At 39.4% G+C, this 27,942-nt stretch overlaps 2 protein-coding genes across 2 annotated transcripts in view; one reads left to right on the top strand and one right to left on the bottom strand.

Moving 5' to 3' along the window:
• Nucleotides 1-4,322: 4,322 nt before the first annotated feature.
• Nucleotides 4,323-27,942, top strand: part of NT5DC1 (5'-nucleotidase domain containing 1) — a 125,916-nt gene continuing 102,296 nt past the window's right edge. The window contains exons 1-6 of the mRNA XM_062488971.1: nucleotides 4,323-4,418; nucleotides 6,280-6,371; nucleotides 8,044-8,115; nucleotides 9,636-9,742; nucleotides 11,371-11,450; nucleotides 15,127-15,208. Of these exons, the coding sequence (XP_062344955.1) occupies nucleotides 4,323-4,418; nucleotides 6,280-6,371; nucleotides 8,044-8,115; nucleotides 9,636-9,742; nucleotides 11,371-11,450; nucleotides 15,127-15,208 (529 nt within the window). The remainder of the gene's footprint in view (nucleotides 4,419-6,279; nucleotides 6,372-8,043; nucleotides 8,116-9,635; nucleotides 9,743-11,370; nucleotides 11,451-15,126; nucleotides 15,209-27,942) is intronic.
• Nucleotides 21,001-27,567, bottom strand: COL10A1 (collagen type X alpha 1 chain). Its single transcript, XM_062489954.1, has 2 exons — nucleotides 27,429-27,567; nucleotides 21,001-22,895 (listed from the first exon to the last, which is right to left on the bottom strand). The coding sequence occupies exons 1-2, from the start codon at nucleotides 27,565-27,567 to the stop codon at nucleotides 21,001-21,003; spliced, it is 2,034 nt and encodes a 677-aa protein (XP_062345938.1).

Below are 27,942 nucleotides of genomic sequence, written 5' to 3' on the forward strand. Positions count from 1 at the left end.
GCTCAGAGGCCTGCGACTTTTGTGTGACAGCTCGGATTTTGACACGGTTCTCATGCCTTTATGTACTCTCAGTTCTGTGCCTTTTGCTCTCCAGGGCATGTCAGTGTGCGCTTGTGCTCTAAAGCTGCCTGGTGCTAGCAGCCTGTTGTGTGTGGAAAGCAGGCACGATGAAGCACGATGGAAACCAAAATGCTCCTTTTCCATATTTCTAAAAGGCTTTGATGAATCAAATCTCCCACTTCATCTGTTTCCTGCAGGTTGCTAAACACTGGGGTGATGAGGGTGTGCAGAAGCCACTGCCCTCTCCTGCTGGCTCCTTGGGTATCTGTGTACCAGGGGTTGAGGGAATGCTCCTCCAGGCAGCCCTGCAGCCCCAGCTTGAGGGAGGCTGCTCTTCAGGTGTGCCACACTACAGGCAATTTTATCTCCTACAGAGTGATCAGTTAGAAATTTCCCCTACTAGGCAGGATTTGTGATTTTTCCCAATTAGCCATTTACCATGTATTTACAAAATAATTTATTATGAAGCATAGATTAACCATGAGGAAACCTAAAATAAATTCAGTTAGGACCTGATAGCCCAACAGTTCAACTTCAGTTATGTGGACATCTCTGAGTCTCATGGTGCCATCAATCCTGAAGGACAGAGCTGAAAGGGTGCTGTTAACACATTAAGGTACTTCAGTTTTTGCAGAGGATTCTCATTAAAGGCAGCTTCTTTCTGAGAAAGGCCTAAAATGGAATGTCAGCATATTTGAATAATTCATCTGAAAGGAAGAAACTGAGACACAAAACCCTTTTAAGACAAAAGAAAAAGAAATAAAATGTGGTGTATATGTGCTGAAAGTAGACTGCCACGACTTTCCTATACCAGGCTAGTGCTGTGAATACTGAATATGAAGTGTAATTCTCTCATTTATCTTCTCTTTCCCTAAAACTGAAAACCAATTCTCTTCATCAGTATTTTCTCTATTTCTTGTTGTCAAACTTCTGATTTAATCTTCAGCTCCACGTATCTGAAATTTAACTTTTTGAATCCCTGCATGGGTGAATATTGTTCCCTACACAAAGTGGTTTGAGATAAGTATGATTAGTACTTTTGTATTGTAAATTCTATCATAGCTTGTCATTGCTATCAGTATAATGGTGCAGCATTCGCAAAATCTGGATGTTCAAGATTACATTTACTTGAAAGTGAATACGGTGACCAGAGGGTTGAACTAGATGATCTTTTAACCCAAATCATCCTATGATTCTATCAATGAATACATAATTTTCAATATCTATTCAGATGTTTCAATACTTCAGTGCATTGCTTTGTCAGTGAGTATTTTGTATAAAATGCTTTATGGCACAGCGAGAAAAATTATACCTTTTAAATGCCATAAACTATACACTATTTTAGAAGTTGTTTGAATCCTTTCCAGGGAAAAAAAATAGTTACTGGAATAAGAGAGCTGTACTGATATAATCTGCAAGGCAGACAAACTTTATATGAGAACAACATGAAACACTGTGGGTGACCTTTTGCACCTTCTGATGTCAATCAAAATTGTGGCCATCAGCTTCAGTGGGACAGGAATTTGTTCTGTGTTTTCTGAAGTGAGCAGCTTTAGGAAGGTAAATTGTCTTGTGCTCTGAGTTCCCAGGCTGCTGCCCCATCTGGATAGCTATTATCCCTGAGGTTCTGGATGTACCTTTTCTTTGTATGCTCAAGTTTCACACATTAATTTCTATGTATTTATATGTATTTCTTAAACATATGTCTAAAACACATGCATGTATCATTTATACATAATTTATGGTGTGTATACATATAAAACATATGTGTGAGTATATAATATATGGTATGTCTATATATACATACACAGCAGCACTAGAAAGTATATTAATATCTGTGGGAGATTCTGAGAACCTTTCAAAGAAGCTGCTGAGCTTTGGTAAAATGATGTAATCCACTTCTATCTTGCTCTGACACCTTAAATGCTCATCCTGTCCTACTACAAGCATTTTTGAATTTTATTCCTAGTTGCTATACATTTTCCTGTCTAGTTCATTTCCTAAACTGATACTGAACTTCTTTGTGGAATTTTTGAACATACGTGAGGTGCTATTAAATTTCTCTCATCTGTGTCTACCTGAACATAGCAAACTGAACCTTAATATATAAGTACATGGGAAATTGTATCTATTTACTACTTGAATGTATTTTCAAAAGCTTTTTTTTTTTTAATACTGAAGTATCATTCAGTCGTCCTTCAAAATTGAAATCATAATTTAATATAATCAAAATTTCTGCTGCACACTGTTATGGTTATGAAATCCAACTTATCTACCTAAAAAGCACAGCACCTACAGCTGTGAACAGCTAGGGAACACTGGAAAACATGACTTGTATTAAATGTTTTTTAACAATTGCTCTCAATTCAAATATATTTTATAATATACTGTTTATAGCCATACAAGAATTTAAAAATAAATGTATTTATTTACAATATATTGAAAACTAGATTTTTTTATGTTTTGTGAGTCAAAACAAAGTTGGATGGTGTCATTGGTCTACTGAGAGAAAAAAACTGAAGAATAAAGAGGTCCTTTAAACAAGGTTGTCAGGCCAAGTTTTAGCATCCTGAGTCCTTAGCTATATTCAAGTTCAACCACTGAGAACAAGACTATGTCAATGCAACTCATCTGTTTGCTTTTCTCCAAATACAGCACTTTCTTTCAGACAGCACTTTCTTTCTAATTGCACCACAGCATTATTTATTCAGCAGATAGCTATCAAAACCTCATTTGTTTATGTGCTCTGGACACAGACTGTACTGTTCTTAATAGTATTCTTTTTATTTTTTTTTCTTTCCAAAACTGTCAATAAATTAAAAGATAGCAATGGAATTGCCTATGGAATTTTCATTTTTCCACGGTGTGGTTTACTGTATACAGTATACACTGCAGGGACTTTGATTCACAGAAACATAAAATGGTTTGCCTTGGAAGTGACCTTGGAGATCATCTGGTTCCAACCCTCCTGCCATGAACAGGGACACCTTCCATGAGACCATGCTGCTTGGGGGCCCATCCAACCTAACCTTCAACTATTTGTGGGACGGGATATCCACAACTACTTTGGGCAACCTGTTCCAGCGCATCACCACCCTCATAGGAAAGAATTTCTTCCTTATATCTAATCCAAACCTACCCTCAGTTTAAAGCCCTTGTCTTATTACTACTTGTCTTTGTAGAAAATCCCTCTCCAGCTTTCCTCTAAGTTCCTTTAGGTATTGGAAGGTCTCTCTGAAGCCTCCTCTTCTCCAGACTGAACAACCCCAGCTCTCTCAGCCTGTCTTTGTAAGAGAGGTGCTCCAGCCCTCTCATTATCTTGACCCTCAGGATTTGCTCCAGCAGCTGCACCTCTTTCTTATGTTGGGGACCCCAGAGCTGGGCATAACAGGAACAGACTAGATGGGCAAAATCCCCTCCCTTGCCCTGCTGCCCACATTTCTTTTGATACATCCCGGGACACAATTGCCTTTCTGGGCTGGAAGTGAACACTGCCGGGTCATGTTGACTTTCCCCTCCACCAATACTCCCCAGGTCCTTCTCCTTAGGGCTGCTCTCTGTCCATTCTCCGCCCAGCCTGCGGATTGTGCTTGGGATTGCCCTGACTCAGGTGCAGGACCTGGTTCTTGGCCTTGCTGAATTTCACGAGGTTTGCACAGTGCCGCCTCTCAAGCCTGCCGAGGTCCTTCTGGATGGCATCTCCCCCCTCCAGCGAGTCGACTGCACCACACAGCTTGGTGTCATCGCAAACGTGTTCAGTGTGCATAACCAAACAGTCAGTAGTGTTTTTCTACTTGCATATGTTACTTGTCCCCGGTAGGGCCCTTGCACCGGCTGTCCTGTCACTAGCCAAGGCTGACTCCTGTTCCCCGCCTGCTTCCCAGGCTCTCCCAGCAAACACCCCCCAGACGAGCGGGAGCCCCTCCGTTCCCACGCCTGCTCCCAAGCACACAAAGCCGCGGCGGGAAGCGTGTTTTTCGAAATCGAGCGCTTTGACGCGCCTCCGGCCATCAGCATAGCATCCCATCCCGTCCCATCCCATCCCATCCCATCCCTGCCCTGCCCGCCCCTCATCCCCGGGCTCGCCGCGGGGCTGTGCCGCAGGTGAGGGCGGTCCCGCCGGGGCGGGCCGGGGGAGTCCCGCGGGCCCCGCTCCGCTCTGCCAGGCGCGGCTCCGCAGGAAGCGCCGCCCGCGCTCCTTCCTCCTCCCGCCTCTTTCTCCTCCTCCTCCTCCGCCCGCGTGCGGCGGCGGCGGCTCGGCGATGCAGCAGCAGCACTTTTCCCTGGCTGAGTGCGACGTGGTGGGCTTCGACCTGGACCACACGCTCTGCCGGTACCACCTCCCGCAGAGCGCACGGGTGAGTGCGGGCGGCGCGGCGCGGCCGAGGGGAGCCGCGGGAGGGGCCCCGCTCCGCTGCGCTCCCGCCGCAAGCCCCGCCAAAGGCAAAGGGCCCGGCACCCCTGCGGCGGGGGCAGCGAGCCCGGGGCCGGCTGTCTCCGACATCCACGGAAGATGAGAGAAACGCAAGTGCATCTCTCGCCGGGCGCTTCCTCTGCAGGCCTCTCTGCCCGCGCGGAGGGGACAGCCATGTCTCCTTCCTTGAAAATGGTTCTTCTTTCCTGGCCGTAGCCTACGGCGCTGAGGTAAAGGTAGAGCCCGCCCGCTAAATCAGAGATGCTGCAGAGTGAGCCCGCAGCACTTTGGACAGGAGACCTTTGCGAACTTTCCGGTGCTTATAATAAAACGCCGAGTGTGGAGGGACCTTTGATTTAGCCCTGTGCTGTGCCTTCCCGCCCTTGTCACTTTCGTTTTTAAACTCCCTGGTCATCTTACATTACTCGTCCTTCTCTGTTGATGTCAGGACTCTGTTCTGGAGCTGTCCTGTGTCACGGATGCTCATGGTGTCTCACTCTCCCTCTTTCTTTGCCTCCATTCACTTACAGTACATTTTGCACTGCGCAGGACTCCCACGCTAATTACAAGATAATTTCAGAATTTGGTATAGAAACAAATGTTCATGAGGTGCCCCATTTATTAATAGGTAGTACATCCTGTGCTGAAAAAGTGCATTGCTTCCCTTAACTATGTGTGAACTTCAGTGGAGAGGCATCTTGCTTGCAAAAGAGGATTCCACAGTAACAATAAAATGTATGAGCTCTTAAATTTCTCGGTGGAAACTGTGTGACACTAGGCTTACCTTCCATATTCTCACCATACACAAGCATGTTCTTGCTGATATAAATTCTCTCTGCTGAAGGCAAACATTAGACAGTTGATAGCTATAAGGGTTTCTTAAAAATGCTAACCAACTAATGAACAAAATGGAGAAAAAATCCCAAAAACTTTTACTAAACTTGGTGCACTCTTCATCTTCTCACAGAAGGCAGAGGCCAACTGACATGTCCCCATTGCATGCCTCATTTTCTCTTGGAAATAAGAAACACTTTAAAAGATTGACAGGCCCAGCTGAAGATGTAGTTAGTTTTGCTATTTCAGCATTGGCTTTCATATTTGTCTTTTTCAGCTGTTATTCATACTAATCCCAAGAGCATGTGTTGTAATTAAAGAAAAAAGGCCAGGGAACAGTTTTAATGAAAGAACCACAAGAAAAAGGGAGCAATTGCTATTTTTGGATGGTCTTTAAGGACATGGCAGCATCTCCATAGAGCTTCTTGTAAAACTTTACCAGCTCAATGCGTTAATAAATTGCTGAGTGTCATGCTAGGCCATTTGAATTAGAAATAATAACCATTTATTCAGTAGTTGCCCATTTTCTTCAAAATAAATCATGCAAATACTATTAATATGCCCCTAAGGATAAATGTTTATTGTTTTGGAAGCTGCTTGTTGGTTTTCAGTAACCATGACTTTAAAATTAAAAAAAAAAAAAGCATAAAGGACTGGAGAGAGGGGAAATAGTGACTAGTCTTGAAGTACTTACCATCTTGATTTCCCAAGAGTCTTGAAGCACAGGGACTGTAAAGTAGAATGTTGTAATCTGGGTTATGGTGGGCACATTGCACCAGAACTTTTGTGTGCTTTCCAGCCATGACAGAAATAACTTCAGGCACTATTTCCCAGTGGGGGCAGTGGGACAGGGCCCCTAGCTACATAGTTTGATTTTGCTTAGGAGGCACTAGCATCTTGCCACTTTTCAAGGAAGCAGTGATTTTGACCTAGCTTGATATAATGAATGCATGTATTTTTTTCATTTGTAGCTAATATATGATAGTTTTGCCCAGTATCTGGTAACAGAGAAGGGATATGACGAAGACTTGCTGACTCTAGCTCCAGACAGCTTAGACTTCTGGTGAGTATAATGAAAATAATGTTGTTCCTTTATGCTGTAACTTTTACAAAGCTCAGAAAACAGCTTCATTTATTAATCAATTGGTGTTACAATTGTCAAGCCCAATGGATAAATCCAAATTGCAGTTTTAAATAGTTGTTCTAAGAAGTATTTGTCATGACATGTTTCTAACATGGCATTTCAAAGAGAGAACTGAGCATCCAAGCTTGCTTTGTCTGTGCTTCTAGCTGTCTGGACACAAGCCTTTTAGTCTCATTCTCACTTAAAATACGTGAGAATAAGTCTCACTTATTTTATGTATTGTCTTTGTCTTCTACATTCTGTTCAACAGTAACCGTCAGATTTTTATTTCAGCAGATTTTTTTGTTTGTTTGTGTAAGGCAGATTAATCCCAAGAGCCTTCTGAGAAACCGTGGAAAGGGGACATGCCAGAGGTAGCATTTGAGTGGAAAATCAGGCAAATGCTGTGATGCAAAAGACACAAACCCAAAAGGATGCAAACCCAAGTTTCTGCTCTGACCTCAGTGGTCTCTGAGCAGGAACCTGAACTTGAATCTTGATCTTTTAACTTTATAAGGTTATTATCTGGGCCATGGGGATGGGGACTTGAAGGCCAGGTGATCATTAGATATTTTTAGGAGGAACACATGATTTATTTTTTTTTTAAATAATAGATGCATTCTCGTGTAATGGTTTTTACAATTCAATATATGACTGGACAATTTCCAGTGAGATTGATTTCAATTTCCGTGAGACAAGCAGTGTATCTATTTATCATAATTTGAGGCCTGTGATGCAAGAAATCCTTTGTTCAGTTCTAGATATATAGTGTTTGGTCTCTTATTGAAGCAGGAGGTTCCTTACCATGGACCTGAAAGTCCACAGTGCTGCTAACAAGTGCTTCTTGCCCAGGAATCATTCATGAAAGGTTGTCATCTGCTTGCTACCTTCATGGCATATATTATTTCCTTTGTGTATCTCATAGAGGATGAAGGTGTCATTGCTTCCTGTCTCGTTTATTCATTTGTATTCTAACCACTAAACTCTGAATTAATTTTTCAAAGAACCTCAGCAAATGTAGATTCAATTATCTGAAAGATAAAGATTTATTAGGGAGAATTAGAAACTCTTGCCAAGTGTCTCCAACGCTGTCAAGTTTTCCCCTTGTTAGTGCTGGCTAGCAAGGCAAGGCTTCTGCTTCATGTGTTCTTAGCTTGTTGAGTTGTCTAATTTAGAGTGATGTTCTGCCACTCTTTTCTGTAATAACTGGTGTAATCAGTCAAGTAATAGCTAGACGAGTTGCCACCAAAAAAATTTCTTTAATAGAAGTGACTTAAATCTCACATTTCTTAGTTTTATATGGTTGAACCTTAAACCTCCAACCAATCTATGTAACAGTTTCTAGATTTACTGGACATGGAACTGAGTTTATTTAGTAGGATTTTGCTATGTAAGAAAAATCCAGTCCCCATTGTAATAATATTCACTTTCTTATAGAGAGCGTTGTTCAGACATGGAAGCATCTGAAGAGCTGTGACTTTTTTGGTTTTCTGTAGCATCATAGCTACAGAAGCACCGTAGTTTTTGTAACTGCATATCACTGATAGATAAGAAGACAGTCCTCTGAAAGCATTATTTTTTTGTTTCTTCCTCAAAATTAATTTATTCTTAGTTGCAAAGGCTTGGTGTTTGACATTGAAGAAGGAAACTTCCTGAAACTTGCAGAAGATGGAACAGTTTTAAGGTAATATTGACAATAAATCTGTATTGTTAATTATAAGTGGTATTGTTAAATACACTAACATTTTATCCCCTTCCTAAATGCCATCTCTCAATTGTATGAATATTTAAAACACTCATTTCAGCATGCATTCATTTATTAGATATAAAAGTTTAAATATTCTTTGGTAATATGGTGCTTAGTTTCTCTTAATGTTACATATAGCATCTTTGGCAATGTGTTTGTGTTAGCTAATAGTAAATAATATCTCATTTTTAATGAAATCTGAGAGTCTGAGGACTCATTGATCTTGAAAGTGAGTTCATTATTTTGGTGGCTACCAATGTACTCTTTGTCCAGTTCTGCTAAAATCCAGGGTAAGGTTTTTCTTTGGATTGAGAGTAACCTGGCTTGGGAGGCAGTACTAATGACTAATACTAATGACTGGAATGACTATTATCTTCGTGCCATTGACATTCAAAATTCTGCAAGTTTACAATATATAATTTAAATAGCCTGAGATAAATTAACCACAGGAACCGATGCATTCGCTTTTGAAATTTGGGGGTGTTTCCACCTAAAAGCTGTTTGGCTTTCAGACAGCACGTTCAGTACATCCTTAGTTCTTCTTCTTCCTTTCCTTCCTTCCTTTTTTTTTTTTTTTAGTATAGAAAACTACTGTTTTGAATCAAAAATCTGAGAAGTAAATGTATCTAAAGTATATAAATTCTAGTCCTATTTCTCCCTAATTTTGTTCCAAAATGAAAATCTATGCAATGTAGAATGCAAGACAGACCACCTTTTTTTTTTCCTGATAGCATGTGGGAGAAGGAGCTTGGAGATGCTAAGGAAGATCAGATCTCATTTAAAGAAGAAAGAAATACTTTTCAGTCATTGCTGTGTATCCCAAAATTCATTTAATAGCATGAATTTTGGAGTACTAAATGCAGAATTTAAGATTACAGATTCCCTTATTAAAGGGAAGAGTGGTACAGGGTCTGGCATTGCCTGCATTTGCTTCAAAATAGGACCCAATTTGATGGTCTGAGTTGTTAATTTTTAATGCCTAAAAAGGCTTGTGTGTACTTATGTATTAAAAAGCTGCTTGCAGGGCTCAAACTAGCACTTTTCCATAGTTCTGCCCTGCATTCTATAGGCTTCAGAATGATGTATAGGCTTTCTGCGCTGTGCTTTATTGTGCAGTGTATATTGATAGCTCAAGTGTAGCGAGTGTCCTCACACAATTGAAAACATTCGAGCAATACAGAGTGATTGTGTTAGCAGGTGAGGCACAGTAGCTGTGCCCCCAGCCAACCAAACCTTTGTGTAGTAAGGCCTTTAAAGAGAACTGGAATGTATCTGATAAAAGCTTAGTAAGTCCTGGGAAACTTCTAAGCTATAAAGAGAGTCAGTTTTGATCAACTTGCATTCACTGTAATTCAGTTGCAGTGTGTTACTTCGCACAAGTAGTAGTTTGGATGTTTTCAACTCTTTTCTGTTTTGCTTTGTTTTTTTTTTTATAAACAACTTAATGCATCGAATAGGGCAAGCCATGGTACAAAGAGCATGACATTCGAAGAGATCCTGGAGATCTATGGAAGGAAGGAGTGGAAGCATTTTAATACAGTCAGTGGAATGGTTTCACGCACAGGTAGCTATACTTTAGCATCTCCTCTTCTTTGAAATTGCTCTGGTCCCTCAGTGTCTCACACTATTAGTTCTTAACACAGATTTGTAAAAATACTTCGACTGGGAATTACTGGAGCAGGTAAATATATTGGGTAAAACTTGGGTTTTACGTTTTTTTTAACTTCTAGTACTAGAATTCACCTTAAATTTTTTTCATGGTATTTATTTTATGGTAAGACAAATGGGCTGACATTTTAGGCATGTTTTTGTTATAGTGGTGGGCACAGTGTCTCTTGATGAAGTACACTGATACAAACAGTATCATGATTTAACCTGAGCCAGCAACTGAGGACCATACAGCTGCTCATTCACTCCCACCCTGCCCAGGCCCAGTGGGGAGGAGAATCAGAAAGAATGGTAAATCTCATGGGTTGAGAACAATTTATAATTGAAACAAAATGTTATAATAATAAATATACTAATAATACTAGTAATTATTATTGTAATGAGCCTCAGAACCCAAGAGGAACAAGTGATGCACAATACAATTGCTCACTACCTGCTGACTGATAGCCTGTCTCATTTAGGACAAAGCTTAATTTTTTCTTGATTGTTGACTTACTGCCAGCAGTCTGTTACTGGAGATCTAGGTGCAGGTGCAAAGAACAAAGCAAGTGTAGAAACAAAACTTCTCCGCTTGCATTTGAAGTTTCTGTGTTTAAGATGGGAGTCACTTTGAAGGAGCTGTGGCTAGGTTTGCTTTCTTGCTCTATGTTTCCTCTCAATTTTACTTTGATCTTGGTTGTTGCCAGTAACACACAGGAAGTGCTCACTTAAGGTGTGTTTTGTTATGTAATGGAGATACTTTCCTTGAGATTTTACTGACGCAAATGCAATGTTTATTGTAAACTGCAGGTAATCCTTTGCAAAACAGAGGAAGAGAGAGGCCTCCTTTGGTCATACAGGAAATGTGCTTTTCTTTTTCACTGAAACATGGGCTTGGTCTCTGTTGTGGATGTTAATCCCTGTTTTGCTGACTTGTTCTAGAATATACCTGAGAGAGCACAGACAAGATAACGAAAAAGATTTACTGGTTAAGTCATTTCACTCCTTGAAGATAGTTGTTGAGGATAGTCAGACCATAGTCTAGGGGGGCATTTGCACCCTCCTGATACAGTTCTGTTTTGGGGACTGATGTAATAATGGGAGCACACTTCCCCTTGGGCTGAGGCGCTGTCTGCAGCATGTGTGTGCAGAGGATATGACTGTATCAGACGTGTCCAAATGTCTCTGAACTTCTTAAATGCTTTTCTTGTGTTTTCACTGATAGGCAAATAGATATTTTGGAAGAGTTAAAAGATACTATCCTGAATTAAAACTCATGGTTCTCATCTTTTTCTTTCACCTGGGCTTTTAGAATCTTAAAATGTCTTATTAAAATCTCACTGCCTTCATATAGGTAAACAACTTTTAGTTGACAGTTACGGCAATCAGAAGTTAGCCTTTGTTAGCAAAGACTGAGAAACAGATAATGCTTATTACCAGTAAAATCCAAATAGGAGCTTATATTATTATTTAAATGTAAATTTTATTTGTGATTAAAGCATACAATACAGGGATGTTTAAAGTATATTTTTAATTTTTTTCCAGCTAAATACTATTTGTATGATAATTATTTTGACCTGCCAGGAGCTCTCTTATGTGCAAGGGTTGTGGACAGCTTAGATCAGGTAAGAGCTGGATTGTTTGAAAATTATGTATTGCATTATCTTTTTCTTCCACCACCACATCTCTTGCATGCACTATTAAATGCATACAAACTGAGTGTTGAAGATCTTTTTCTCGTTTGGAATATTCCATGTTGGACTTACTGTATTAAAGTTATCTCTGAAGATTGTGAGCTACATGGCATGTTCAAAATAAAAGTACTTCCACCAGAGGGCACAAATAACTAGGATACTAATGGAAAAGTGCTGCTTCCTCAAGTTTGCCCTGTGGTATGCACAATGTAGTTCTTAAAGTCTCCTTTATGCTTGATTGTACATCAAATAAATACAGTGTAACTTTTCTGAATTACACAATTTATTCATTTTCAAGTTGTTAAGGAGTGAATGAAGCTTAATTTTATCCTTTTTTAAGCTCATCTTTGTCCTAAATATATTGATCTGTGTACATGGATATAAATGCACCTCTTTCATAGTATCATCTAAATTTTTTTCCTCTGTTAAACAGTAAATTAAGTTCTTAAGGTGGAAATACAGTTACTTGAACTTTTTTCAGTGCTTTTTAGATACAATGTCCTTAATTCTACCTTTGAAATTTGGTGATAATTGTTCTGTTGTGTGAAAGAAGGTTTGAATGTTTAACTTGCATGCAGCTGGAGGTAGGAGAGGGTTCTTCTCATAGGGTAACTGTGTTGGTGTCAAAAGAGTACTGGGGCCGTCTTCTTGCCAGAGGTACCAAAGTGCTGCAGACCTGAAAATTGTCAATTCTTAACCTTGCGTGCAGAGTGAAAGCCCAACCTGTGAGATGAGTGTCTGGGTTCTCTTTGGATATTAGGTGGCTTGCTGCTTTAGCTTTCACTCCAAAATAGCATGCTGAGTAGATTGCTGCTTAAGTCCAAGTGCTGTATGAAGAGTTAGCTAAAACTAGCTTACCAGGAAAGCATGGAGGACAGGTGCTCGGTAAGACTCTTAATTTTCTGCCTGATTAATCTCCTTCCCCTAAGATGTTCACAGCTTAGATACCTGTTGCAGTTGTGACACCTGTATTGTGTTTACTTTATATTTAATTTAGACTCAGCACAAATCACCTACTTATTAAGAGAGAAAGCACATCATAGCATGTGTGTAATAAGCTTTCACATCCAGTTACTAGTCCACAGGCTGGAGCAGTGACCCGGGATCAGTGCCATCTTAAGCCAGAGGGAATTAAACCTGTGCCATTTCTCTGGAGAGCCACGAGAAGTGGGTCATGCACCCTCTTTATCTCCTAGCAGTTCTCAAGTATTTTAGTGGATGTCAGCCCTGTTTCAGCAGGAGGGCTACAGTAATTCCCTGAAAGGTTAGCATCAGTCACTTGAGAAAGATGCAAGGCAGGAGGTGGTCAGCCTCTCCAGCCCAGAACTCATGCTTGCAAAATGCTGCATCCTAAGGATAGAAACTGTCACAATTTCTTCTTCCACATTTCTGAAAGAAAGTAGAGCCTTCTGTGTGCTGTTCTGTGAGCCTGCTTATGAAGTGCTCTTGTCTTACCGTTTCCAGACAACATTCTAGGTTCAGGAAAGTTTTCTACTGGAAGCAGATGTGAGAATTACTGAGTTTGGATTCAGAATGGGTTTAGACATGAATTGGATGCTGGACTACCCTGTACTGTTAAAAATATGTGTTTTTGCTGTGTCCTGAGCCAGAACTCTTACGTGTTTTCAGACAAATCGTGGGAGTTTCTTAGTGGTTTTGATCTCTTCATACTGATGAGCTAAACAGAACATTGCTTTGTCTTGATGGTTCAGCTAATAAAATCACATTTTGTGATCAAACCAAAATCATGATGGACTGGATGGCCATGCATACAGTTTTCTCTATGCCTTTTGGAAATTTTCGGTTTTCCTTTACATCTTGTATGCAATGGCTAAAGATTTGCAGGAAATAAGTTTAAGTTATTTTAGTCTCCTCTGAGTTCAAATGTTTTGAATGAAGTGTACCCAGTTCTAAACTAGTATCTACCTGTCCTCAAAAGACAACTCTGAGGAACTTTCGGTTCAGTTCACTGATAATATTATTTTTTTAAGAGAAACAAGCAAAAAGCTGCAAAACTCCAAATGATGGACTAAGTCAGCCACATGGGGTGTGAGGGGGGAAGACAGTTGAATCTGTCTGTCTTGAGAAGACTGCTAGCTTAGGCTACTTACATTGCCACTAGATAGATGGTCCCCTATATTCCCTGGACATATCTTTGAGTAGTCACTCTTGGTTAGCATCCTTGGCTCATTGAAGCTTACATATGAAACCTTTTGTCTTTATTAGCTCTTTTATGTATTTCTGTGGCTGTTTGCTATAGGAATGGATTAAAAAAAAGCCCACAAACTTCTGAAAGCCATAGCACCATATCTTTCCTTCTCTTAACCTGTAGAGTTGATGGATGATAAGCAAGCTGTGCTTGTCAGCTATGCACAAAAGACCTTGTTTCTGTGACTTTCTGATGGTGAAAGTAATTCCAGGCTGTTCTCTAGAAGCCTCCATGGCATGTTTGGCCTGAAATAGCAGTTTACTTCAGTATATATAAGATACATATTTTTGGTTTTGGTTTGGTAGTGATAAGGGTTTGGGTTTGGAGGTATTTATTTCTCTACAATACACTTTATGCTTATAAAATGGCTCGTTATTGAGGTATCAGTGCAGGTGTCAATACACAGAGGGCAGTATTGCCCTGAAGCTGCTAGCAGTTGCCTTGAAATTTATCCTAATGCAAATGTGGAAGGCCTGTAACAGCATTACAGAAATACTTTCCATGACACAAACTCAAAGACTATACCACCTGCTTTACTGCTGCCAAGTTACTGTGTAACTGAGCACCTCTTATGGGCTGTGTAACTAATCCTCTGCTCTGTAATACTGGCTAGCTGTATAATTTCATCTGTTTCATTCATCACTACTAAAATCTGTGGTACTTTAGAGTGCTGTGGGGTTCAGCTGGTTGAGGTTTTCCTCTGCCTTGTGAGAGGCTGTAGGGGAAGCTGAGGTCAGCTGGAGCTCTGTTATGCCTGGGAAGCTTTCTGGGAATAGCAAGAGATTGTTCACAATCGTGGATCACCTTCCCCTGTCCTTCTGCCAGAGCTAGGGTGTGGCAGTCTTCAGAGCACAGTGTCATGAAGTGCTGCTCAGCCAGGCTCTGGATGAATATTTTGCACCATGTTTGGGGTAGGGTTCTTGGCAGAAGGCATTGCCTCTAAATTATAGTGAAGGGATTTGCCAGTTCTTAAGGTGGAAGGTGATAAGAATGCCAGGCTGTGGGTAATGTCAACATGCTAATTAAGATCAGTATCTGCAGCCCTAGGCACTTCTTTTTCCCAAATGTCAGTGGGATGGGATGCTTATTCTGTAAGTTGCTGTTCTATCTGATGCCCCTTTTGGCTGTAATGTGTTACAGTTCCTCACAAATACTAAGCATTTCTCCTTTTCCCTTCCTCCTCCCATTGTACCCCTCTAAGAGGGACGTAACTTATCTGCAGTTACCCAGAGTCAATCTGGGTACTACTGAATCCTGATGTCCTGAATCCTATTGTCTTAAGACTGTCTTATTCCATATAATTTTGTTAATTCATGGCATTTCTGTCACTGTTTCAATATGAAAGCTTGTAATAGCTGATACTTGATATAATGACTAGGTTCTTTTTGACACTTACAGCATGATGGTCAGAAAAAATATGACTTCTGGAAGGACATGGTGGCTGCTATCCAACATAATTATAAAATATCAGCTTTTAAAGGTAAGTGGGTTCACTGAAGACTCACTGTAACAGCTGAAAATATTACATGTGCTTGCCAGAGCAAATATGTTTGCACGTAAACTGTAGGCTACTCATCACAGCTTTTACTTTCCAAGTTTATAAAGTTGTATAGTAAACACATGTTTATCCTGGAATAAAGCATCTTTATCGTAACTATTTCTGTTTCATTTCACTGCTTTGATATCTTTAATAACATTTCTGGTGTTCTCTTTCAATCGATATTTCAATTTCAAGTACTAATTAATATTTGATAATTTTCTTTAGTGTTACAGTTTTGATTAGAATTCTTCAAGTATTATTGACATAATAGAGGGGTTTTGAACTTCTTAACATTTGCAGAGAACTGTTTTTTAATAACAGTGTTTTTCCACCCAAACCCAGCATTTTAATACTATAATATAAATTAGAATTGGAAAACATATTCAGCAAGAAATTTTTTTCTTTCCTTCATAGATTTAACTTCAGAGTTACTATCAGGTGTATAAAATAATAAGTTGATAATAAAGGCTAGCCATTGTGTGTGCATGCAGTTAACTGAAATTATTTTAACAGTATTTCTTGTAAAATGTTTATATGCAGCTCAGTTCTGAATTCTGAACTACAATTAAAATTACCTTGGTTGATGCAACATTCACTAGACACAGGTGTAGTCTGCACCTTCTTAAAATACACTTTTTGTTCACCTCAGCTGTTCCACTTGCTGTATTCCTTTCAAATGTAATTGACAAAATTGTTTCAGAGAGATTCCAGACAAAAATGGAAACTGATACCAGGTTGCAAATGGTAAAAACCAGCAAGATATTCCCAAACTGCTTTGTTTGTTGTTGTTACTGTTTCCATTGGAGCTTAGAGTGATTGGTAGTTATGAATTGCCCTAGGAACTCATTTGTACACAAAATAAATGTATCCTTTCTTTTTTTGCTGATACAAAATCAACCTTAATCAATTGTAATAGTTTTTTTAGAATTTTTGTTAATTCATTTCTTCAAACTGTGACAGCTCTTTTTTTAAAAAAGGTCTGGATCATGCAGCAAAAAGAATAATTTTTAAAAGTGTTCTTTGGAAATTAATGGGATCCAAAAATTAGTCAGTCTAAACTTCGAAGTCATACAAATAATTGCTCAGTTTCTCAGTTTTGTTTATATGTAAGTGTCTTCTTGTGTGTACACTAGGATATTTATGCTTATACCTATCAATCAGGTACCTATTTCTGTATGTAAATCTGGAATCTTCAAACAAAACTCGTGATATGACTTAGTCCTTTCTAGCTTCTGTCAGAGGCACATGCATGCATGAGTGTTAAAAATACAACAACGTGTAGTAACTGATAGGAACAAGTTTATTGGATAAAGTTCTGTCATATCAGAAGTGAAACAATACAGATTATATGCACTACTTAAATCTTGTAATACAAGACAGTGATATACTCTGTCATGCATCACTTTGACAGGCTTCACAGTAGTTTTATTTTCCATTTAATAACGTGGTCCAGTAGCTAAAGCACTGAACAGGGAGTCAGAAGAACCAGAGATAATTTCTTTCTGTATCACTTAGCAGTGATACTCTGTGGAGCATCTCTTTTTGCTTCAGGTCCCTCTGTGATACAAGAATAAGCGTACTAATCTTCTATCACTGCTGACAGAGTGATGTATTTTTCCCAATTTCACATCTCACATAACTTCCTGAGGAAGCTCTCAAACCTGGATCCCAACATACATACCAGGAAGCTGCAGTGTCTTTCTTTCGTAGCCCAGAATCTGGCTTGAAAACTACAGCCTTTTGACTTAACTCGGTGTCTTTTAGAGGATTTAACCCTTCAGAGAAAAGCAGTGCTCATTAACAGTTAGTCAAGGCAAAATTTAAAAGGCAAACTTATTAAGTGGTCAGTTGAGGCGACGCAAAGTTCCCAGCTCAAAATGCTGTCTTAGCGGTGCCATTGTCAGTGGCGGAGCAGAACGACTGACCACTTTATTTTTTGAAATCCACTGTGTGTTTGCAGTTCACTTTGATTTGTTGTCAGTATGCCCTCGTGTCTCTATGTCCCTTCTCTTTTTCACAAGATTTTTTTGATCATAATCAGGTGTCTGATGGATTTTGCTTTTCATTGTCTTAGCTATGGTAATTGCCTTAGATAATTGCCCTATGATATTTTTTTTGGATGGCTCTTTCAGATAGGCATGATTGTCTTGACTCAGCTTGATGAAGGGTATTAACCCACTCTTCTCCTTTTAAAGAAGTGAAGAACTGAGTCTTGCCAAAGGAAAGTAAAAGATTCCAAAGTAGTCTTGTATTATTTTAGGCATTTTGTTGTGATAAATGACTCAAAAAAAAAACCAAAACAAAACAAAACAAAAAAAAAAAAAAAAAAAAGAAAGAGAGAAAGGAAAATCAGTGAAATACTATCAGAAAAGCGTGGTGTCTGTTAGCAATGAACACAGATATTTGCAACATGGTCATTTCTTACCTAGTAATACCTGCAAGAGAGCTCTCTGCGATTGATATCCCAGGTGAGCATTACATTACTTGAGAATCCATTTTATTCTCTATACTTTATTCTTGTTTCTGGAATATTTTGTGACTGTAGGGTGATTAACACTGGACTATGTTGGATTTAGTGGATGTTTTATAGGTAGTAGTAATGAGCAATTTTAAAGAAAACATAATGGGGCAATGTACTTTACACTATTAAGCTATGTGGATGTATTATGGAAACCAAGTGTGCTCTTCAGAGGACTAATAAGAGTTTGAAGTACTAATTATAATATATATGTATAATTATTTCCTTGTGAAAAAATTCAGTTTTGATGAATTTTTCGACAGAAAAATCAATAGGTTTTTTAAGTAAATGTTGCCAAATATAACTTCCTAAAGCAGAATTTTGTAAAATTTCTTACCTTAAAGGCTGCTTTCTGTCTCCTGAAGACTTGACTTTCCCTGTAATTTTCCTGGCACTTCTGGAAACTGTAACTTCTGTGGTTATATAATTAAAATTATATGTTTGTAAAATTTACAATCAGTTTATAAGATGATATTTCATTTTGGAAGTAAAAAGTCATGGCTGATAATGGCAGCAGACTTCATAAATTGCCCATCACAAGGCTTGTTAGGATACTTATTTTTGATCACAAGTTTATGGTCTTGACAAAAGATAATTAATTTAGACATCTGTGATATGTATGTTTTATCTTTAATACTCAACTTTAGATATAAGAAACAAAGAGCAAAGATGCTTTCTGGCCAAAAGAAAAACAATCTTTTGCAAAATATTAGTAGTTCATAATGTTGATGTAGCAGTGATATCTTTATTTGTCTTAATTATGAAAACTTAATTGTGAGACACCAAAGAAGCAAAAGTAAAGAAGCAAAGAAGAAAGGTGAATTTGTTACATTTCTTTGCTGTGCCTTCCAACTAAATACGGAAGGGATTGTTAGGATGCTTCATGTTTTTGATCACATAAGGCTTCAGAAATTTCAGTGCTTCTTTGGAAGTGATTTTTGTACTACTACAGTGTCTTGAGTTTTCATTTGAATCTCGTGTTGGATTTTCTTTCCTTTAATATCCAAGATCCAGAAGAAGTAATGTTTTTGGAAGGGCTTTATCTTTAGATAATTTGATGATCTTCTTGTTTAGAAAAATATTTTAAAAAACCCCTTAAAAGTCTTACAGACCTTCTCAAGGTCCCCTCTAAACTGAAAATCCAAAGCTAAAATCAAAGTATAAGTTGTGCTTTTGCCATGATTTGCTGTATCACCTCTAGCTTTTCAGTTTTAAGAGTTGCTTTCTTAGTGACTTAGTATCTGAGCAATTTTGAAAAGACTTTAAAAACTAGGCATGAGGTTCCAAGCTGTTGACTTATTTGAAGTCCCATATGTTTGAGGAGCAAAGCCATAAAGGACAAAACCTGATTTAAAGTGCATGGATGGATGGATGGATGGATGGATGGATGAGTGGATGGATGGATTATAAGGGTTAATGAACTATGCTTTTAAGAATGCTGCCTAAGTCCAGTTTCTTCTAAGTTAATTAGAATCACAGGGCAGTGTGGTCCTGAGCTGCTGAGCACCAAGCATCTCCAACAATTTAAAGTATGTGCTTTGTCATACATTTCATATGCAAAGTAATTAATCAGGAGCCTACTACTTAGTCATATTTTGCTGGTCCCATATCCCATCCCTCTATTTGCTTCTGAAACATAAGTTCCAAGCTGGTAGAGTGAAAGGGCAGCAGGACGTGCTGTGTTTAAATACTGGGAAGTGCAGTTGAGCTAATGTTCATTTATTATTTTACTGAACTATGGCCTAAACCACGTTTCCTTGTCCCGCCGCACTTAAAGAGAGGAAGAAAAAAAAAATGTTTCAAGTTACTTTCATGGTAGGTCTTTACAGTTTCAAAAACATTATATAGTTTTGCTAATGATGGGTCAATCATCAAGCAAAAGGTATCCTAGCTTTTTTATTAATCCCAGTATTATCAAGTATTTAGGATATTGCTGATTTCAAATGTATACAACATAAGAAGCCTCATGTTCTGCTTTCATGAATAAAGGGTAATATCATAAAAATTTTAAATTTAGGCCTACGTACTTTTGGTGCAAGTGATTAAAAGCTTCTTTTTAAAAAAAAAATGCTAACTAAAGTAGTTTTAAGGGTTCATAAGGTTTTGATGTATATGATACTTTTAAAACACATGAATGTTATCCAACTGTCACTGGAAGAAATGTGTGATCAAACTGCTAAGGTTTCATAATTCATAAGATAACTTTTCATAGTAGCATAAAAAATTAATGAAATGACTACTTTATATGAGACATGTTTATATGGTAAATACGGTTATGTCTACTGAGTAATTACTGCCATCATCTGATAAATTTACCAAATAAATAAAATATATTCCTCACACTATTGTGTTTTAAAGGAATGAACTGTTCAGGAAAAATCAGGGCAAGAATTATCTCCAGTTTTGGGGTGGTAAAGCTGATCAGTGTTTATAAGTGTATGCATGCTTGTGGGGGTGTTTTTAAGGTTTGGGTTTGGTCAATGTTGTGTTATAGTACTCTGAATATTACAGAATGTTAGGAGATTCAAATATACTGAACTAGTTTGTTGCATCAATGTGCGTTGAAGAAAGCCATTTTGAGGCTTCAAATCTGGTTGCTCTTTAATATTGTGAAACATTAAATCTTCAATAGCATGTAGTAATTTATAAATTTAACTTTCTCCAAGGTAGTTATTAATTAATAAGAACAGTAGAACTAAATGTAAACTGTGTTTATGATATGCATTCTGTTTGAGTTGTTGTTCTTGTCTCCTGTTGGATACCTTAAAGATGAAGCTGGATGTAGAATGTTCCTGAAGTGTTTTGTCCAGCTGTTGAGGAGACTGTGGTGTATTTGAGACCATTTACTTGGACTAAAATGCCTTCAGTTAATCAAGTATAGTCTAGCATCCTTTATTGTGTTATGAGGTGTGATAGTTAGAAATTCTGATTTTCCTTTTAAAAGAAAAAAAGGACATAGACTGGTACGTTGTATTAATTCATAAAAATTTTATATTGAATTCAGTCAAACAATCATCATTCAAAACAATTTTTAATGGCAATTTTCTAAAAACATACAATATTATTCTATGAGGTTTTAACCACTCTCTTCCACTTTCTCACTCCCTCCTCCATTCCTGTTGCAACATTGAAGTTCATGACCAGCTAGGGACAAATCAGATCAGTACCTGGTTAAAACTGAAGGAGGGTGTGTCAGGACAGGGTAAGTGGGATATTAGATGTGAGCAAACAGGAAACCTGAGAAAGAAGAGTGAACATATTCAGAGGAGTAGAGACCATTAGATTCTGAATTGGGCAGTTGGAGCCATACTTGATCATTCTCCATGAGATCAATGACAGCACTGCCAGAAGCCTGATCAAGATATCCTTTCTTGTACTCATCATAGGTGTACATAAGTGGGGAACCATTTTTGTAGAGTGCAACCCAAACATTTGTTCCTTTTGCATGTACATGGTAGGAGAAATAGTATAGTCCAGGTGTCCTGCAGGTGAAAATTCCTGTTCTGGGGTCATAGTGTTGCTGCCTATTGTACAAGATTTTATCAAATTTGATGGGGACTGTTGCCGCAGGGTAGGCTTTTGAGAGGATGACACTGAAAGCAGACACTGGCATCCCTGTCAGAGCTTGGTTTACTCCCCCTTTTATGAAAGATATCCCTGATAGCTCCCGCGATTCTCCCGCTTTAACATAGCCTTCAGGCATCTGAGGGATTACAGCTTGGCCAGGGGGACCAGGAGGACCTGGGGGGCCGGGCAAGCCAGGCTCACCATTGCTGCCCTTGGGCCCGGGGGGTCCAGGTGGTCCCATGGGTCCACTTAAGCCTTTTGTGGAAATGCCCGCTGGGCCCGGCAGTCCTGGTGCTCCTGGCTCACCCTTTGCACCAGGGGCTCCTGGCAGGCCAGGGGGACCAATGGGACCTCTGATCCCAGGTATTCCTGAAGGCCCTCTGGGGCCTGGCTCACCGTTGGTCCCTGGCACTCCCTTGGCTCCTTGTGGACCCATTGGACCAGGCAGCCCAGGTAGCCCAGCAGGGCCTGTATCGCCTTTTGGACCTGGGAGACCTGGGTGTCCCTTAGGGCCAGCCAGACCCTGCTCACCTGGGTATCCTGGTTTTCCCTCTAACCCTGGTAGGCCTCGTTCCCCCTTGGCCCCTGGGAATCCCGGGTGACCTGCAGGGCCCATGTCACCTTTGGGCCCAGGTAGGCCATTCTCACCAGGCACACCTTTGAGTCCGTGAGGACCCATGTTTCCTGGTGGCCCAACTGGCCCTGGTTCTCCTGGCACACCAGCTGGACCTTGATCTCCTTTAGGTCCTGGAAGGCCAGGAGGACCTTCGGGTCCTCTGTGTCCCTTCATCCCTGGCAATCCTGGCTTTCCAAAACCTGGGAGTCCCGGGGATCCGGGCAGCCCTGCAGGTCCAGGATGTCCCTTGGCTCCAGGGATACCTGCTGCTCCTGGTGGTCCCATTGGCCCAGGCTTGCCAATGCCAACTTCTCCAGGTTCACCTGGGAGACCCTGGGGACCTGGGAGACCAACTGCTCCAGGTGCACCTGGAAAACCTCGGTCACCTTTCAGACCTGGCTGACCTGGCAGGCCGTTTTCACCAGGTTTCCCTATCCCAGCAGGACCAGGGGGGCCCCGGGGTCCTTGGGGGCCTGGAAGACCCCTGCCACCCGGGCGGCCTGGAATTCCGAATCCGTTTTCTCCCTTTTGTCCATTTATACCTGGGTTACCTGGCTCTCCCTTCTCACCGGGGGGTCCCCTTGGACCCTGAGCTCCTGGAGGCCCTTGTGGTCCTGGCTTGCCAGGGACAGTCAGTCCTGCAGGACCGGGAGTGCCGGGAGGCCCCTGTGGCCCTCTTGCTCCTGGGAGTCCAGCAGGTCCGGGTTCTCCTTTCTCACCATTTAGTCCTCTTGCTCCTGGCTTTCCTGGTAGACCTGGCGCTCCTGGCTTTCCAACTGCAGAGAACCCAGGTGGTCCTGGGGGACCAGGGGGGCCTTGAGGACCTGGACTTCCAAACCCTGGCTTTCCTGCAGGACCTGGTTGTCCTCTTGGTCCAGCGGGGCCTGGGGGACCAGGGGGTCCTTGTTCCCCCCTGACCTGCACACCTGTGATAGAGAGGAAACCAGATCAACCATGGCACCTACAACCTTCGCAGGCAATGTAGCATGGTGGTAAAATGCATGAAGGGTTAATTTAACTTCAGGCTTGTAGAAGTCAAGTTTCAGCTGCCGTGTTGGTCACTGAGAGCCTGACATTCAGAGTAAAAGTGCTTCACAGACCTTATAAGTAACAAGTGCAAATTTATTGGAAATGTGAAATACAAGGCCTCTAGATTTATTTTTTTTTTTTGCTTCAATACCTTCAGGGTCATCAGAGAGCTTAAAAAATGCTGTGCAAGTAGATGCAGACTATTAAGCAAGGGAAAAAAGAGCAGGTAACAGATTTAGCAGGTCATCAGACTTGATGAATGAAATCACAGAAAGCTGTCTGTGAAGGTGCAGCAGCTTTTAAGAAACAACTCGGTGCTACATTTAAGTAGTGAGAATTGTGTTTTTCCCTACCCTCTCCTTTCAAAAGTGTCCCATGGCACTAATTCATTTTGTAAATACAGGAATGTTAAGTTTGCAGATACTGTCTGAAAGACTTTTGTCTGGCATAAAAATTTCGAACAGTGGCAAGGTCACAACTGATAATTCATTTTACTGTTGTCAGAATTCTGACAAGGTTACACAGTTTTTTCATACTACTTCATTTTCTTAGTTACCAAAACAGCAGGTGGAGCCACTTAACCAAATGTCACAAGTAGAGGAATAAACAAACAAGCTCACTGCTTAGTTTTCTGCGTGCTTTGGAGGAGCTTGCAGCTTTATTTTGGAATTAGCATGCTGATTTGTAGGACATTACGTACAAGTTTAACACAGATAACTGTGAGACTACTTCAGCAGTTTGCAACAACTGGCAGCATTATGGAACAAACTAGCATATCTATGATGGATGTTAATTTAAGAAGTCATTTTAAAAATAAAATGTAAAGGATGCAAAAAGAGCCTAGATTCTGTTTTTTTATAATGGCAACATATTCTATTGAATGCTCGTTTAAAAAATATTATTAATTGATCAACAGTTTCATCAGCTAGAATTTTTCCTTTCAGTCTCTCACAAAGACCAGTGTTTGTATTACATATATATGCACATGAAAGTTTATACAATGACTATTTGTCTGTTGTTTTGATAATAAGCTGCATTTTCCAGTGTGGCTAGTCTTGTTGAACCAAAAGTGAGGTGAAGGAGGAAACTAGGAAACTATTATTCTACATATTGGTTTATTGTTTGTTTGGGTTTTTTTAAATAGTAGAGGTGTGCTTATGAAATATATTTGATTTTGGTTTGTTTTTGGATTTTCAAGGTTGCCTTCTTCCTTTATTGACAGGGAAATTGTTCTTATCTGGAAAGTGCAGAGAGTTAATTTTCTTTTCTGCTGATGCATAAAATCAGCACAAATGCATGTCCACTTACTTTGCACATCTTCCTATCTCATCCTTCTTAAGGCCATGAAAAGGAAGATAACTGTTAAAATCCTACACATAGTAAACAAGCATGGGCTGTGATTTATTATATATTGACTTTTTTTTGTGGCAAATTGCATCAGACTTTAGCTTAGAGTGTATCTCCTTGCTACTTTTACCATGTTTTAGATGGAAATATTAGTCCTAGGTTCACAGAGTGGTGAGTCCTGCCAATTTTACCTAAGATGGTAAAGGCATTGTCAGCACTCATGTTGTTACAGAGATTTTTTGTGAGCTGTGTTGTTCCAAAGTTGTGCTGCTTTTAGATTCAAATTGTAATTTTAATTGTGCTGTCTAAATCAGTGGTTATTCCTCTGAGGAAAGAACTGCTAAATCTGATAATGAAGTAGAATTTATACAAAGAACATTGAAGTATTGATTGGCTACTCTTTTGCATGTCTCAGCACATACCTTGATGCAAAATTGGTTTACATTCTCTAGTGCAATCAAACTCCATATATGTATTGAATTAAATATGTAGACTTTAATATAATCTGCAGTAATGGCTTATTTAAACATTGCTAAACAGTGAGACCTTATTCAATTATTGTTTTCAGCTTGGGCTCTTCAAATATATCAAGCCAAAGAGATACTTATTATTTAAAAAAAATATGTTTAAAAATTAGGTTAAAAAATTATGTTCTGGAGAGCTGTAAAGACCAATATTTTTTAAACATTTTCACCAAACTAAACAAAGTTTTAATAGGCTTTCATTGCCAACAGAAATTGTGTGACCTGTTTTATGTTGTCCTGAGTCACCAGTTCAGGTTCAGACTGAAATTTCAGTTCCAGTCTGCTTTGTGACAAAGCAGCACAAAGCAAAAAAGATACTTATTGGTAGCTATATCTGTAGAAGTCAATGTTTGGTGATCAAATTGCAAAAGTAAGCTGTGTTGAAAGGCTTGCCATTGCTACTTGGGCTGCTTGCAAATGGAACAACTCACTAAACAAAATCTGGATTGATTTGGTTCTGTAGGCTCCTGTTTTATTCTTCCAAGATATCTCAGATTAAAAGTGACAACCTCCAGCAGTCTTCTCTCTTTAAGCTCTTCTAAAAACTCTCAATAGGATGCTTGTTTTCTGGACTCAGGAATAACAGTCCTCCATGTCAATGCTTGCTCACCAATCAAAATTTGTCAAATACTTCTGAATGACTGGACTCACACGTCTGTAAAACTGCATGCTGTTCCTGCTATTGAGGTCTAGTATATAGTCTTGTTATGTTTCCTAAATCGAGAACATTTTATACTTCTCAGGTTTTGATGTAATCATTCTCATCCTAAGGATGAATTTTCATGTGCATTAGGTTCTGTGTTAGTATATAAAGTGAAAACTTAGTTCAGGACAATTCATTTCCCCCTTTCACACCATTTTCTGTCTAGCCTGGTGCTTGATTAATTTTTTGCTGGTTTCCCCTTTCCCAAGTGTTTTCTATAGAGGGGGAAAGAGGAACCACTATGAGGAGAAGGAAATGAAGTATGGTAGAGGATAGCCAAGTAAATATACTTCATTTAACAATAATAGTATAAATATGTGAATTATTCTGAGTAAAGTCATGGAAAAGCACAATGAAAAGTTAATGAGGAAGGAGGAAGGAAATGCAGAATTTAACTCGGTGAGAATTCTGGTTAGTAAGTCCTCAGAGTAGCTGTTTGTGAGCATGTACCTAAATTTGATCCAGGAGTGATAGGATTCCAGGAAGTCCTTGTGCTGAAGACAAGGGATGAAACTATGACAGTATTTTGGTACAGCCCAGGAGAATATTTTGGGAGTAAGCTTCTCAGCCATGCTGCTTTCACTTGTTTCTTACTGCTGAGATTCTTAGAGCAGAATGTGGGTTGGAGCTGGTTGGTATGGGGCCAGTGCTGACACCAGCTGGTATGAGACCAGAGTCTCTTTGGGCTCCATGGGTGCTGCTCATCATCAGACAGTCCATAGGATCTGTCTGCAGAGCTATTCTGAATCAGAACCCCCTGAATGAAGATATTGTGGATGCAATGCCCCGAGCAGCAATTTTGCTCTCCAGATTTTCCCATATCCTTTTTCTGGTGAAGAGAAGCTTATTTGCTAATGCTGTATTCTGAGCCCCTCATTCAGTTTTCTCATTTCCTCCCAAGTGTAATTACTACAACTAAAAGTGGATGGGATACAGCAAAAAAAAAAAAAATACTTTGAATAGCCTGATGATGTCTGAAAGAAAATAATGCTATTCTCAGGGGGTAAGGTAGGATGCTTACAAGGAAGATTCACATCTCTTAATTTTAGTGATGACAATTTTGAATAGTCATTATGGACCAGAAGCTTTGAGTTCAGGTATTTTAAAAAAGACATTGGCCTAAGGATGGAGAAATAAAACAGAGCTCTAATAGATTCAAACATTAGGGATAGCCACTTGTTCCACTTAAAGGGACAGAGAGGATAACCAGAAATAAGATGAAACAATGTATGCAGTTATGCATTGCCTATCCAAGCTGCCATAAGACTGCTTTATGCAACGAAGAGGTTTTTTTAGATACACTAAAGCTAGAATTATATTACTATGTGTTTATCCTGATAATTAAAGCATAAGCTTAAGTCACTCATGAAAAATTATGTAGAAGTTTATGGCACATTTTTGCAACTGTATATAATGTGTATCATATATACATTTAAATTCTCACCTAAGATCTGTTTTAAGGGCAGATAGCATGATAAAATATGTAAAAGTTCTTCCTGAGCTAGAAACCCCAGTGCTGAATCAAGAAATTTGAAGATAATAAGGATGTTGTACATCATTGTGTACACAATCATGTTATTCCAGCTATTGGAGATCTGGAGCTGTTACTTTGTTTCTGTTCTTTATGCCTTTGGTGTTTCTTGTATGAAACATATGTCTGAAAGGTGTGCATCTTTGTCAGTAGGAGGCAACTCCAGAGCCACTGTAAATTCTTTCTGAAGTGATAAAATTATTTCAATAAACCTAAACTGTTAGTGAAATTTTAATACCAGTAGTATAAGCAAAGAGCTTTTGCTCATGTGCTGAACCTCTAGGGATAATTGTGTTAGTTTATCATGAAAATATATTAAACTTACCTTGACTCTTTACATTGTATGGTAGAAAATGTGGTCCCTTGATGCTGGATTGTTTCTGATATCGTTCAGAAAAATATCCATCACCACCATGGACAATGTTCAGACAAAACAGCAGCAGTAGAGATATTTGTAAATGCATGTTTCCAAATCTGTTCTGTATTAGAAAAGGTAGAGAAAGTTTGTTGTAAAGAAAAGCTGTTTAGCTCTGGTTTTGGAGCATGAATGGATGAGTTTACCTAAATTATTGGTATTAATAGTAAATTATTTTGTGCTTGCTTCCATCTGCTTTCACTAGTTTAGAAAAATGCTCTAAGAAAAAGGGAATTAGCACTGCTGTCACTTTGAATGATGGAGCTGTTGTATAGATACATTAGAGGCAATAGTCTCACTCTTAGGAAAAGAATAATTTTGATTGGGTGGCAGTGTATTCAAGACAACAGTATTCAGAAACGTGGTTATTTTGACTAGACCTCCAAAGTAAGTTCAGGAGTTCTACATGCCAAAACTCCTGAAA

Source organism: Cinclus cinclus, chromosome 3 (assembly GCF_963662255.1).
Source record: "Cinclus cinclus chromosome 3, bCinCin1.1, whole genome shotgun sequence".
Classification (NCBI taxonomy): domain Eukaryota; kingdom Metazoa; phylum Chordata; class Aves; order Passeriformes; family Cinclidae; genus Cinclus; species Cinclus cinclus.